Source organism: Tympanuchus pallidicinctus, unplaced genomic scaffold (assembly GCF_026119805.1).
Source record: "Tympanuchus pallidicinctus isolate F22 unplaced genomic scaffold, pur_lepc_1.0 scaffold4, whole genome shotgun sequence".
In the NCBI taxonomy this organism is placed as follows: Eukaryota; Metazoa; Chordata; class Aves; order Galliformes; family Phasianidae; genus Tympanuchus; species Tympanuchus pallidicinctus.
The window spans coordinates 4,695,486-4,710,212 of NW_026294758.1; the positions used below are offsets into that span (position 1 = coordinate 4,695,486).

The 14,727-nt window shown below is 40.2% G+C and overlaps 1 protein-coding gene across 1 annotated transcript in view; it reads right to left on the reverse strand.

The window, feature by feature from the left end:
* Positions 1-14,727, reverse strand: part of SVEP1 (sushi, von Willebrand factor type A, EGF and pentraxin domain containing 1) — a 123,001-nt gene that overhangs the window by 9,878 nt on the left and 98,396 nt on the right. The window contains exons 39-46 of the mRNA XM_052700792.1: positions 14,194-14,419; positions 13,204-13,359; positions 11,409-11,472; positions 10,196-10,369; positions 8,997-9,170; positions 6,871-7,044; positions 5,266-5,442; positions 4,298-4,468 (exon numbers count right to left, since the gene is read on the reverse strand). Coding sequence (XP_052556752.1) covers positions 4,298-4,468; positions 5,266-5,442; positions 6,871-7,044; positions 8,997-9,170; positions 10,196-10,369; positions 11,409-11,472; positions 13,204-13,359; positions 14,194-14,419 — 1,316 coding nt within the window. The remainder of the gene's footprint in view (positions 1-4,297; positions 4,469-5,265; positions 5,443-6,870; positions 7,045-8,996; positions 9,171-10,195; positions 10,370-11,408; positions 11,473-13,203; positions 13,360-14,193; positions 14,420-14,727) is intronic.

Here is a 14,727-nt window from a genome sequence, read left to right on the forward strand (position 1 = left end):
TCATAAAAGTGAGGAACCTGAAGTGCTTTCTACCATGCTACTCCAGCATGTTGCCTGAACCCAACGGACTATGCACTTATTTGAATGACACTGTACTTTATCTTGGCTAATACAGCCAAGGAAACCAGGACTATTTTATAAAACTGAGTGGCAAGCAAAGTATAAACATTTTAGGCTTAAAGATCATTGAAGCAAGTAAAACCTTTCTCGTGTTTGTGTACATGCTATGCATATATGATAAAAAAAACAACACATGGCTTCCAGATGCTACTGCAGGACAAATAAGTAATCAGACAAACTTCTGATTAGTGGTAGTCGTGAATGCAAAGTAACCTCAGGAAACTCAGTCTGAACTGTTAATTGCATCCTATCTTTAATTATTTTCTAGGTGAGCAAAATAAGCGTTTAGGCTTTGAAAGTATTTCATATCTTGTTCAGTGTTAGTATTAAACACAGTGGCTTAGCACACTAGTTCAGACCCAAGTACCACATTGAAAAGAATGCAGATCTTTCACTGATTGAGCTGGACTTGAGTCATGCAACCAAGCTATGCCATGCTACAAGTTACAGCTTGCAGCCCATTGAAATGAGGCCAAAGCTTTTGCCTTTTTATATAACGTCAGAGCCTTCCCATTAAACGTCAGCTGATAATGCAACTGGGAAGAGTTCACAGACATTGCAATATTTTAAAAAGGTATTCTGAACAATTTTTATTGTAAAGATATCTACGAATACATAGATGGCTTATCTCTGGTGTGGGCTAAAGTGAATAGTGTGCCTAATACATTTCTATTGTGCAATGAAAAGTTACGTAAGTTGAAAAAAAAAAAAACATTTAAAGTTTTGAAATTGTAAGTGATCCACTCCATCAAAAAGATATTCCTTTATTGTATAACAGGATGGTAAATAAAAGGCTTGTATATAAATTATAAGCCAAGTCAAATTCAAAGCCCAAGAAAAACGTTTTCTGTAGTTTATTCTCTCTCACTCTGTTGATGGAGAAGATGTGGATATTTCATTAGTTACTGAAGTTGCTTTGGACAGCAGCTCCATCCCGCTCAGCAGTTTGGGATCTCAGTCAGAGGTATGCTTTTCCTGGCTTTCTGCCCTGGTTGTGAAATACTGAGTAACTAAGACTGTACCATCCCTAGGTGTGCACTTGTTATACATCAGTTTACATAGGGAGAGACTCTATGTTTGTAGCTGTGAGGATTATTTTTCACTCAGCAGACAATAGTAGAGAAAGGCTTGGGGCGGTGAACTAAGCTGGGATCTCATTCACTTTTTAGCTACAGTGAAAGCAAGCAGGACAATTCAGTCCTGATCTGCTGGAGAAAGAATAGGAATTATTAAGTGAGACATCAGTTACTGGTATCAGATCTCACACCCACAGTACCAGTCTTTGTTTTTGAGACCCCTTATAATCCCATACTTTATATTTACCTCCACAGGACACAGAAATGGTAACACTTCTGCAATACAAATAGGGGCAAGCAAAGGTAAGAAAAGATTCCTGGTGTTTGTTCTGAACTCTGCCAAAAACCTCCCTGTAGTAGAAGTGAACAATTTCCCAATGCCTCTGCTGTCCCTCAGAAAGCTTGTTCACTAGCTGGGCATCAATTTTTTGGTTAACACCTCCACAGCAGACACCTCTCCCATTCAGTGTGAAGCTGCCAGAGACCAAATACATGACAGATTTCAGAGCATTTCAGAGAGGAGAGATAGGAGTTAGACAAGCTGTGTGAATCTGTGCAGTCTGCTGAGTCCCACAGGTATTTACATTTGGCAGATCCAGCCTAATACCTCTAACCCCTGAAACTCAGATCAGAATCTGGCCCACAATCTTTAGCCAGCAGTGACTCAGGCAAGTGCAGCTGTGGTTGCAGCTCTTCTATAGAAGCCAATGAAATCTGCTTTTTAATTACAATGTTTACATTAACTAACCCGTTCAACTGGGTCAGAATGTTTCTAGCAGGCTCAGGACACATTAGTAATCAACTCACAGAGCCAAAAACAGTAAGTGCAGCATGAGTCAGTGCAAAGAGTGCTTTCATGTTGCTTCTGATGTAGACCACAAAGGCTTGGGTCCTGTAGCCCTTTTGTTAGGTAAATCCCTCAAATGAATTATAAAGCAGTTCTGAAAGATTATTTTGACATGTGTCACAAAAACATGTCAGTCCTCCCAGAAGAATCTTTGGTCCTTTCTAGTTCAGTTTTTGGGTGAAAGGAAGGGGAAAAATTGTTCTTACTCCTAGCATACCAAAGACAGGTTTTTCCACTTTGTTACACTACTCTCTGACCATCTGTCCACTTAATCATTTTGCATTTCACAATAATTAACCCCAGCACTTAATCCTCCAAACAGTCTCAAGGATTCAGTAGTCTTGGAAACAGAATGTTGGAAAAAGGAAACATGTTTGACAGTTCTTTGCATATCATCCCTTCCAGCTTTTTAGCTACCAATGTCAAAAAATTCTTTCAGCAGATGACTACAATCCTGTGCACAAGTGTTCTAAGGTACTGTTCTGTCACAGTAAGAATAAGAAATAAAACTGATGATACCAAAGAGGCAGTTGAAGAAGGCAGTGTTACAACATGGAGACAGCATCACAAAGTTTTGCTAAATATCTAGCTTACGAAGAATGGATTTTGTGCTGAGATCCCTTGAATTCTACAGCCACCATAGCTCAGAAAGAAATAATAAGCTACTTGGTAAGCTTTTCAGAAAGAGCTCTGTAGTTCATAAGTGTACATTTCCAAAAGAAATTTTGGATGCTATGAACATCTGAAATAACTTAGCTGCTTCTACTATGGATGTCCTCCTCTGGCCTGCTTAACAGCTGATTTTTCAGGGCAGTGCCAAGCCATTATCATACAACCAGGAAAAACACGGTTTTCAGAGGCAGCTTCACTGTCCCTGAAATGTTCACAAGTCAAAACTCCACTTCTCAGCCTCTGCGTCTCCTTAAAACAATCTGCTGACCTGTGACTTTTAGGCAAGGCAATTTTAACTACTGGATCCGGAATTTTATAAGAATGTCTGCTTTCAAGTAGTAAGGTAATTCAGATTAGCCAGGTCTACTTAATGTTTCGATGGCAGAATTCAAACCAAAAACACTGACAAAGGGACCCTGATTAGTCTGTATAGAAACCTCCAGCTCCAAGGGGTTTCTCATCTAAGCAGAGTGGTTGCAATGGAGGAAAGGTGTATTGCTACTTCTATTTTAGACATTGGTTGCTAAGACACTTGCAAGAGCAGAGGCAGATCTGACAACTTTGATTATGGCTCCAATGTTCCCAGGTCACTGTTCTGGCACCTCTCCTCTTCTGCAGGAATTCTCAAACTCTGGGAACGTCACAGTTTATGAGCCAATGATGTGCCCTAAGGTTTTTGCTTTTAATACATTTCTGAAGAGAAGTACGAGACTCAGTTTATGGTGGCTATTACAACATTTGAGATAAAACTTCAGAATGCAGGTAAGTTACACAGCTATAGATTGATCTGGTAGCAGGAGTGAGAGGGGAAATGGCACAAGGCAATGTTTCTCAAATGAAAGCTCTATGACCTTGGAACTCTTTTGCTGTGCCTTTTGTTTTCGAGAAAGCATCTGAATATACTGTTTAGTTTGTCATCTTTTTTTGTTTATTTCCTCCATTTTTCTCTTCAAAATTGGTTATTTATATGAATCTTCTGTTACTGTTTTTTTTTAGTCAATATATCAAAAGTGTCATCTTCGTTCTGGCATGTCAAAGGTAGAAAGTTAAGACTATCTTTAGTATTTTGTTAAAATCACAGATTTTCTGCACCTGGTGTGCACTGCTTAATGAGCTGTATCAACTCATCCTTAAGTACTTCACTGTAAAAGAATTTTCAGGAACTGCCAAGCTCTGAACACAGTGAAAGGCTAAGCATCTCTTACTATCGTTTTCTGCAATACTTCATCTTTGGTTGTGAAAAAACAACTAGCAGTGCTTATTTGAAGCAGTTCAGCATGTCAGCAACATGACGGGTTCTGCCACTTTCTCACAAAAGATGTGAGGGAAAGGATCAAAGGTGATGGTTACAACACCGTAGGAATACCCAGGACTATAGAGAAAAACTGGGGAAGTCCTCTCTTTCATGTGGAAATAAAGCAATGCTCTGCACTTAAAATGCCCTGGGTGAAATCACAGCTACACTGAAATGAGCAAAAATTTGGCTTTTATTTCTACTGCAACTACAATGACTCCTTCATACTCACGGCTAGTTAATAACATTTAAATAAAAAACATACTTCTGCCATAAAAAAAGACTTACCTTTGCAGGTAGGTGGTGTTGTCCATGTTCCGTTTTCTAAGCAAATGCTCCGCAGTGGTCCCTCCAGCATGTAACCACTGTAACATGAATAGGTGATCATATCTCCATACTGATAGAAGCTACCACGGATGAAAGCATTCTCTATGTGAGCTGGGGGCCCGCAAGATATCTCTAAATAAAAGAAATCACACAGAGTCTGGTGAACTACAATGCCTGCATGATATGGTTTCCAGTGCTTCATCCATAGGAATCAGGAGATGTTGAGACACCTCTGGTAAGAGTGCAATAAGTGGTGCTTCATAGTGTGCACACTCAGGGCAAACCTGTGACACATGAACAGAAGGGCACAAGGAGATGACCAGCAACAGCAGTTTTAAGTAACACAGCAATCAACCATATACAGCAGAAACTATGAGATGGTCTCATGATGTACATGAGGTTGAGTCTGCAGGGTGATGGTACTGCACGAGCCAATACTGTTTGCAAGAAACCAAAAATCTTCCAGTCATCTTCTGAAAAAAAGGATTTTCCAACAGTGTCAATAAATACAATAAAAGTCTGTTTTTCCCTATAGCCCTTTCTTCACCATAATCTCACAGGCATTCTCAGGGCATTCAACAAGCAAATCTGGCTGGCATGCTTGCAAAAAGTAAATTGAGAAGAAAACAACAGCTAGAGCCGAACAGACAATAGTATGAGTGGCCATCAACTCATAAACATACTCTGAAATAACTGTCAGAAGGAAAAACAAGCTCTTTCGTAGAGCTTCTTCGGTTGTTGCTATGTGCCATGGTCTCTAGAAGCAAACTAGCTCTCCATATGCAGATAAAAGATCCCTCCATTCTGAATAACTGCAGCTATACAGAGTGTTATGCTAACACGTTTGTGCTGTTCGATACAGACACTGTCAACAGCCCTATGGAACTGCAGGGATCTGTACTTACTGTATTGTACTGTACCTTACTTACTTTCACACTTAGCTGTTGTAGGAGTCCAAGTCTCATCAGCATTACAAGTGATCACAGCCTGCCCTTTCAACTGATAGCCTTCCCTGCACCTGATGGACACATTCTGCCCAACGTAAAAATCCACCTCGGAGAGAAGGGCATTCTCTGGGATTATGAAAGGCACAGGACAAGGGTTTGCTGTTGAAAGAAAGGGAGTGAGGGAAGAGGAAAAGGGAGAAAGAGAGGAACGGAACTTTAGAAGAATTTCTGCAAATTTCAACTTCAAATCATAGAAATGGATGCTCATCAAAAGTCACATTTTTAATTTGCTGTAAAATTATGAGATTTGGGTTATAAAATAATGATTGAAGTTTTTATTCTCTTCAGTCATAAAGCTTGCTACCATACTCTAATGAAATCTTGGAAGATGTAAGTGAAAAGTATCTTACATTTTACAATCACATCATTCTTTCTTTCCTTCCTGCTTGTCATAACCCTACTGCCAAAAATTCAATAAAAAGAGCCAGACTCATTCCATTCCTTGATCTTTGGGCCTGGATCAATACAGAGCAGCATGAAATCCAGATCCCTCAGCACAGACATTAGAGTTTAAAAATTCTATAATAATCTTACTTTCTACTGGCTGTAAACTTACTGAGCTATTTTTGTATAGTCTACTGATCTCACTATGAACATGGAAAAGGCTGGACTTCATATACATCAGAGACCAGCTTCATAAAACAAATACCCTGTGAGCCTGCTGCTGTACGAAACCTACAATACCTCAATTACTACCCTAAGACAACAGAAGATCTCGAAGGTAGGTACAACAACAGGGATGGCTATTAAAGGTGTGCACAGTGGACATGTTTATAAGGTGGTATTTCATAAAATGACAGAAAATTTATATAGACATTTAGTCCAACCTTCTTCTTAAAGCAGGACCAACAAGGTTGGCCTTGAACAGCTGAAATATGAGTATTTTTAAATATATTTTTAAATATATTTCACTCCTCTCTGGTCCCATTTCAGTTTCTTCAAATACTCAATTGGAACTTCCTTCAATTGGATCTTCCTCTGTTGCAACTTGGATTCACTGTCTCTCAATCTACTACTACAAACCTCTGACAGAAGTTTGGCTCTTCTTTATTTCCACACTGCCTATAGTTAAAGGAAGATAAGGAGGTCTCCATTGCCTTCTCTTCCAAAGGCTGAACAAGCACTTTTCTCTCACCTGCTCCTCATGAATGAAGTTGCTGACTCTAACCGACTCTATTCACTAACAGCATTCCAAATAAAAGGAATTACACTGAACACAGCTTGTTCTTTTACTGTCATGCAAATACACTCAGACAAGACAATGCTTTGGCCTATGTCAGTAACTGCTTCCTTTGTTCCTGCATAAAAACACGATGCACACTAGCAAATTTACAAACCTAGTTTAAACAATTTTTTCAACTATGAATAACAAATTCTGCTCTTGACCACCCCGAAAGAAAATTACAGTATAACTCTACCAATATCTGCAGAAGTTGCTCTCAATTACTACCATTATAAACTAAGAGTAATCTAGTCTTTAATGCTTGCAAGTTAAAACCCCTTTTTCATAACAAAGCAAACACACACGTTTACAGAGAGGCAGAGGATTACTCCATCTTCCATCCCTTGTGCACTCCGCTGTAGGTTCTCCTTCCAAACTGTATCCGCTCTTGCAGAAATATGCTATAGTACTGCCAACTGTATTATTTTCATAAATTGCCTTCCCATTCAACAAAGAAAGTGGAGCTTTGCATCTGGTCTCTGCAAAGAACGAGACGTCATTAATGCAGCTTGATATTAAACTTGGACTTGCAACAATTCCTGAGCTACTCATACAGTATGTTTAAAGTAGCAGCCACAGACCAATAAGTCAAGAAAATGACCAAAAGAGTTTAGCAGACACAGTACAGACTTGCACAGAAGCTAGGAAAGGAGCTCCTCCCTGTGACAGATAAATGCTACAGCCACATGTTTATCAGGTCAAGAAAATTTGGCAGTGCTGGGGAGGATACATTTATGACCTTGTACTTGGGTAAAAAGGGCAGAACATGAGAATGGTTCTTTCTCACTGCTAAGAAATACCTCAGAAATTTGCAGTCCTTTGCAACTTCCATTTTGATAGACAAGAAATACCAGGTGAAATGCAGGATGGTGCAAGATGCTGATGCTTAAACTACTAATTGTCCCATTCAAGATTCTCAGCTATGTTTCTGAAACCAGCAGGCAGTCAGCCCAGGTTGGGTTACTGCTGCTACACAACAGACTCTCTTCATGTCCCATTTACCATTCAGTTTTCCTGAGTGGTCAGAATAATAGGATGACTTAAGATTAAACTAGCAAAGGCAGACACATGGTAGTCAGGCAACGGGAATAGAAAAGGTAGGAGGAAGTAGTTGTACTCAACCTTGTTCAAGTGGGTCTTTCTTGACATCACGCTTATTTCAACACTGCTAGTTGGTAGCTTCTCTTAGATGCCTCCTACAGTATTTGTGATCTCCTCTTTGATGAGGATTTCCCCTGTCAACTTTGCAGATTGCTCCTATAAGGTATGCAAAGCACTGGAGAACTGCAATGCACAGTGAGCTGTGTACTGTGTGACCACCCAGCACAGCATCTGATGATCCCTCACACAGTTTTCGTAGCTCTGGTGACAAGAACCTAACACCTGCCTTGAGCGGAAGATCATTATTTGTCTTACTTGGGTGAAGCTGTCACATGCATGTTGGTCCCTTTAGAATCTGTGTAAACAGCTGGTTGTGGAGAGATCAAAAGTCAGCTCCATGGGAGAATGCCGAAGGAAACTAAGGCAAGCAAGCAGAATGTTAGAGTCTATCCTGGGAGACCAAGAGCATGTGCAGCAGGGACATGAACAGCCTGAAAAAGAGTGCAGTGGAAAAAAAATGGACAGGTTGGTCCATTAAAGGAAAAGCGAGAAGCACAGACTATCATTCACGGCTAAAAGGCCAGGAAAGGACAAAACTCATACTTAAAGTAAATTATATTGGAATTCACTATATTTCTATACACTTTCTATTTTGAACAATGTCATCCAACAATACTATCTCTTCACATTTAGAACCTCATTTCTTTTTCTGTTTTTGTGTTTAAAGCCTAGCTCTTAACCACTCAGTAGTGGCTGCCCAATCCATAACACAGGTATTTCTTGCATCAGGGCCTACTGTGGAAGCATCAGAAAGCACCAGCATGCAGACTGGTATGTCATGCATTCACAGTATTTGTCCAAAGGAGGATTGTGAAGGCTAAAGGCTGAGCTGCTGATACTGACCTTAACACAATCCTGTTGCTGGATTTGGGCCCAAAATTCAGAGAAATAATGTCAACGTGGCAACTGACTTCAGAAGTTGCTGAGAGAAGACCCACATTTCTGAGTCCATTGTCTTTTGTTAATGCTTTGATTTTCTGAGACTGTAAACAATGCCATCTTTCACTAAGATTATAAAATTGCAGAATAAGAGCTACGGAAAAACGATGTCTACATCTCCTGATTTAGTAACAGATACTGTTTCTTTTGACACATATCATTTTTTCAGGCACCATTTTCACTACATATCACTGAACTGCTTCCAAAAAACAGCTCACTCCCTGGACCATGTGATACACAAGCATATCAAGGAAGCTACTTCTAATTCCAAATTAGTGCACGCCAAGCTACAAAATCTACAGGCTACATGCCAGCCTACAAAAATGTTTACCTTCACACAGTGGTAATGGCTTACTCCAGCTCCCATTGGCAAGACATGTGATATTCTGGGGTCCAACAAGATGGTAGCCAGAGCTGCACACAAAGGTTACATTACTTCTGTATGTGTTTCCTGTAGAAATGGCCTCTGCTTTTTCTACTGTGGGATGCAGCCCGCAAGTAATTCCTAGAAAAGAAGGAAAGCTTTTGGTATTGTACAAACCGAAAAGTTCATTCTGCCCAGCTTGTACACCCTGTCTAACAGCTCTATTCACAGATGGAATTAATGGAAAGATGGGAAGAAGTTGGGAAACACAGTATGGAGAAGGGTTTTACAACTGCCCTCTCTCCTGGGATTCAAGCTGCAGACTCCAGAGAGAGAGCCTGTCCTAATGCATCTGACAGTAAGATGGTCATGAGATGCATTCAGCCAGATGGCGATACAGAATATTTCCTGTGAGCAAACCAGAGGCTGCATTTTCAGGCTCCCCTGATCCCTATACAGTGGAAGATGGTCTCAGGATGTCTCCAACAAAAATGAGAGCAGTTACAAAAGACTGTGCGCCCTTGTACTGGTCGCAAAGTGGAGACTAGGCACACTCATCAAAGCTAAGAGGGAAGAATCCAAGTGATAGGATGTCACCACAAGAAGATGGAAAATAACTTACTGGTAGAGATAATAAAGCCTGGCCATATTATTTATTTCATACTTGTATGAAATAAATACAATGAATACAATTCATATTTATTTCAACTTGTATGAAATAAGTCTTAAATCTTTCCTTCCATGCTTGTACAATTAATTGTCTACTGCTGCCCAGAACCAAGATTTTTTCCTAAGAAGAAAACTCTTGCTCTCCAGACATGCAAAAGTTCCAGGATATATCAGCCTTTGCACTGCACAGTCAAACCTCCACAGCCTGTCATGATCAAGGCCTTGCACATCTTAAAGTAAGGCAAATAAAATGTAACATTCCTCCTCTAGCAACCTGAGCATAGAATTATGCTTGTGCTGTTTTAATATGCTAAAATGAGTTCCCTTTAGGCCTGAGAGAGACTGTCAACGAGAGCTCTTTAGCTAGCTTTCCCTCTAGCTCCTTCAGTTAGAGCCCTCCAGCTGGAGAGGGAGACCAGGTGGAAGCCAACCAAAGTACTCTGCCAGTTAGCTCCACTGGGAGAACTGCCAACATGTTGCTCTGCTTTGCTACTTACGCCTACAGAAAGGAGCAGTGGGGCTCCACTTCTTGTCAACGTGGCAAATTCTTCGGCTTGATCCCTGTAGTTCAAAACCAGGGTCACAGCTGTAAAAAGCCTCACTGCCAAACAGGAACTCTTCTCCTTGAACAGATCCATTTTCGATCATCTCTGGGGGCCCACAAGATACTCCTGTAATTTAAGGGAATATGCTCCAGATATAGTGCACACAGCATACAGCCTGTCCTGCTCACAGCTTCTCCAGTGTTTTCACTGTGAGAAACAGGGAAAGAATAGCACAGTGATTGTAAGGCATTCCCAGATATTTGCTGCTGAGTAGCAGAACAGTAGCAGAGTCATGCTTCGTGCTCCTGATTACTGCTGAAAGACAAAATCAATTGTGGCTGTACTGGCAGGAAGCCACACAGTTGGGAAATTACACAGTTGACACCTAAAGTCAACAGCTGAACACCATGTAAGTGTTTATGTAGACAACTTCTGTTTTGGCATTGCAGTCAGAGGGAATCAGCCATCTCGCAGAATCTAAGTACCCTTGAAAACCAGTATCCATAGAATTACATCTGCAGCTGTTTGTAACTAAGGTGGTCACAGAACCTTAGAAATCCCAGAAACCATGATCTCAAAGTGGCACTGCTTAGATTTCAGACACCGCCCTTCCAAAACAGAGAATAATCTGCAACGCGACAGTTATTTCTTGTATCAATAATCTCATAAAGGAATACAGCCCTCCCAATTTGTTACTGATACTCTTTGTTCAAAGTTGCAGAAAAATTCTACTGTTCTCATCTTATTTAAGCACGAAGTTAATGCAATACATCATTACTAATTTTCCTTCGACTTATCAGAAGATGCACAAAGACAAAACAGCAGAAAGGATGTCAAAAGCTCCGTTGGGCACAGAGCCCTATGTCTGAAGTAAAGCATACAGAAGTGGAAGTATTCAACATCAGCTGCTGTGGAACTCGTTTGCCCAACTTCCTTAGAGGCACAGGGGCACAGAGGTGGGAAGGTGTAGTGATTTCCTTCACGCTGTTACCTGTATACAGCAGTAATTCTGGACATCTCCCGGGGTGCAATCTGTGGTATCTACCAAAATGTTTTAGACATACGAAGACACTGTGAGTTATAAATCAGTTACAAAACACTGTGTTTTCTGGTTAAAACCACCCCTGACCACATTCATTAAGTGAGAAACTCATATGGAACATACTTCTGCATGCTGGCACTGAGCCACTCCAAAGCTTGTCTTCTTGGCAAGTCCGTTCTGTATCACCCTGTGAAACAAGAGACAATACTCAAAAAACAATTTCACCTTTTTTCTCCCTTTAACTCTAACCCAGCAAGCCCAGTGAACTTTCCCTCCATATGCAACCCACGTAAACAGGGAGCTGAATGCTACAGCCCAAGCAGAGTGGGAAAGTGCAGATTATTGTTTGCAGACCAATTGCTTGAGGTCAGTTAGTCATTTCCCTTGTCTGTCTCCCTAGAGTACCACTGCTTTTGTCAGTTTTGCCATTCTTTGTCCCAGGAATGTTTACCATGGCACAACTCCTTCCAGTACCCCCTTAGTGAAAATTAAACTTGCATTCTTTTCAACAACAATTCAAGCCTACGGTTTGTAAACACACTACAAGGACTTTCATCATGTCCCAAGCACTCCTGCTTTAAATTTGGTAATAAATAATATTATTTCTTTCTCATGTGCATATTTTACTAATTTGTTATTTTAATCCAAAACTTGAAGAACATCCAAAATTCTCCCTTGAATTAATACGCTCTAATTACAAATCAAGCCCAATGAGAAGGGCAGCTGTCTGGAATAAGTGCTGTATGGCACTATATGGAGTGGGCTGAACTTTCTAGAGGAAAAATATAAAAACACAGGAGAACAAATTGACACTAGGTGGCAAAGCTGGTATATAAAGCATGGATCAATTTTTTACTATACAAAAGCTGGCCTCTTAACACCAAAAAACACATTTAACAGCAACTCTATCTATATATAATACAATGCAAATGAGATTTGTTGTTACCTGTGCACTCTCTAAACTCTCCTTTTTATAAATACTGAGGGACCAAGTACATAAAGTTTACATTTATCATTGGTGTTACTGCAGTAGAAGAGTGACACTGGATTTTGCTTGTATACATGGAACATAGAAGGGAGAGACAGCCTCTGTCCTGAGGACCCCTTGCTGAGTGTCCTGTATACTGGCATCCCCTGGGGCTCATTATAGCCATGCTGTGCCTCAGAGACCAACTTATGAATTCACTGCAGCTTTTGGAAACACCTGATGGAACTCTAAAGTGGTTAGCACGCAGCCTGATAACTCAACATCAGAGGTGCTCCAGAACTCAGACAGAGGTAACAGTGCTCATAATAAAAATAACATGGAGGTGTTCCCACCTCCACGAGTGCATAAAGCTGCCATTAAACAAACTGCAGTCTGTCTCATAAAAAGGAAAGAGAAAAAGAAATAATTTGTACACCATCTAGCAATATCACAGAACTGAGGGCAGTAGCATTTCTCACGAGCTTTGACTTTTGAACTCACAGTACTTGGAATGATGTGAAATTGAGGGAAGAATATGATCTGAGATCAGAGAGCTAGTACAAGAGCGACATGTGAGAAATCAATTCTTCTGTGACTTAAGACCAGAAGTATGTATCATTGCTCACAGAAGTAATAAAAAAAAATTAAGTAATATGATTTCAGAAGGCTGAAATAATCTTCACTTAAAAAGTAATGCTAAAAGGTATTTGCTGAATACATATCCTTGACCAGGATGCTTGTACTTGCTTCAGTTATTTCATTAACACACTGAAAGAATACCCCAGACAGACTGGGAGCATTCTATATACAGTAATAAAAGCAGATACTGAACTTCTGTAGCAGCCAAGGGTATGCACTAATGCAGAGCAGGCATAATATATTCTCTGTCATCAAGTAAGAACAGGAAAAGACAACTAAAAGTTTAGAGTGCCAGGGAATGAGTTTGCTTACTTGTAATTCATAGCCAGAATCACATTTATAAAGAACCACATCTTTATAATTGAATTTGGTGCCAACCACAAATCCATGCTCTGGAGATTCTGGGATCCCACATGACACAGGAATGCAAATGTCATCAGAAAACTCTGGCATCCAAACGCCACTTTCCTGAAAAATAAGTGTGATTAAAAAAGTGTGAAGCATCATTCCGCATGCTAAGTTTGTACTTAAATGAAAAATGTAGAGAAGTCATAGCAGAAACATCCAATAGCTGTGGGCTTACAGACGTGGTTAATGTAATGCTATCTGTGAAATCCTTAACGAAACTCAGCAATGTAAGTAACATTTCTAGAGAGTCAACAAAGGCTGGAATTCAGCTTTGAAAGAAGTGCTTAGCTTGGACAGCAAGGGAAGAACAAAGTATTAATGGAGAAAGAACCTTCAAAAGCAAGTTCCTTTGTACAAGGTCACCTAACAGCTCATAGAACACAACACAAGAAAAATGAGAACTGCCCAGTTCCATGTTCTGTACTTTTCTCCTGCCTGAAAATTTAATATCATGACTAAGTGCTTCAGCTACCCACCCCTGTCCTCTGAAGGCAGCCTGTTACCTGAACAGAAAATCATCAAGCACATTTAACCCCTACTTCAATTGATCTTTGTAAGGGCAAAATAAGAGCAGTCCTTCTCTAGCAAGAAGTACTAATCCTGTGAGAAGTACCTGATTTAATCTCTGAAGTGTGATAAAATGAATGCTTTTAAAAGGACAGCGTTAGTTTCTGACAAAAGAATAAAATGTCAATTACCAGTTCTGAAAATCTACATGAAGAAAACTGTTAATTGTTCCTACTGGAGAACAAGAAGGCATACTACATTTTGCAGGACATGCTTTACACTTTTTTTGTAGTGCGCATTTAAAAGCCAAAAGCTAACTAGGCAAAAAAAGAGGACTCCTGAATTTGAAAGAGCCTGCAAAATAGAACAGTGCAGATAACAGTATACCTTGCACGTGGATGTGCTTGCTCCCACCAGAGTGTAGCCTTCTACACATGACAAAGTGATGTTTGTGCTCACAGTGAAGTTGTCCCCATGTACTATGACATGGGTGATATTTCCTGGGAGAGAACACTTTCTGGGGCAACAGGAAATACTTTGAGGAGACCACTGTCCATCTTCCTGACAAGTGCATACATCCACCTCTGTCACCAATGTGTAACCCTCCAGGCATCTGCAACAAGAGCATAAACATCTGACCACAAAGATACATCTAGGGATGAACTGATCTGCTCATTACAAAGACAATCATTTCTCAGCATTAGCTGTTCATAAGCACACCCTGCTAGAATCATGCTTAAATCAAAAGTATTCAGTTGCCATAGCCAGAAGTTTCAGACTTCAACTGCTTCCTGTTGCTGCAGACCACAAGGGAAAATGAGTTAGTGAGTTTAGTGCTTTGAGAATATTCAGTGCTTCAGTGCAGATCCTGTACTGCCCTTTCCTTTGCAAGGAGGGCTTTTGGTTAAATAATGATAGAAT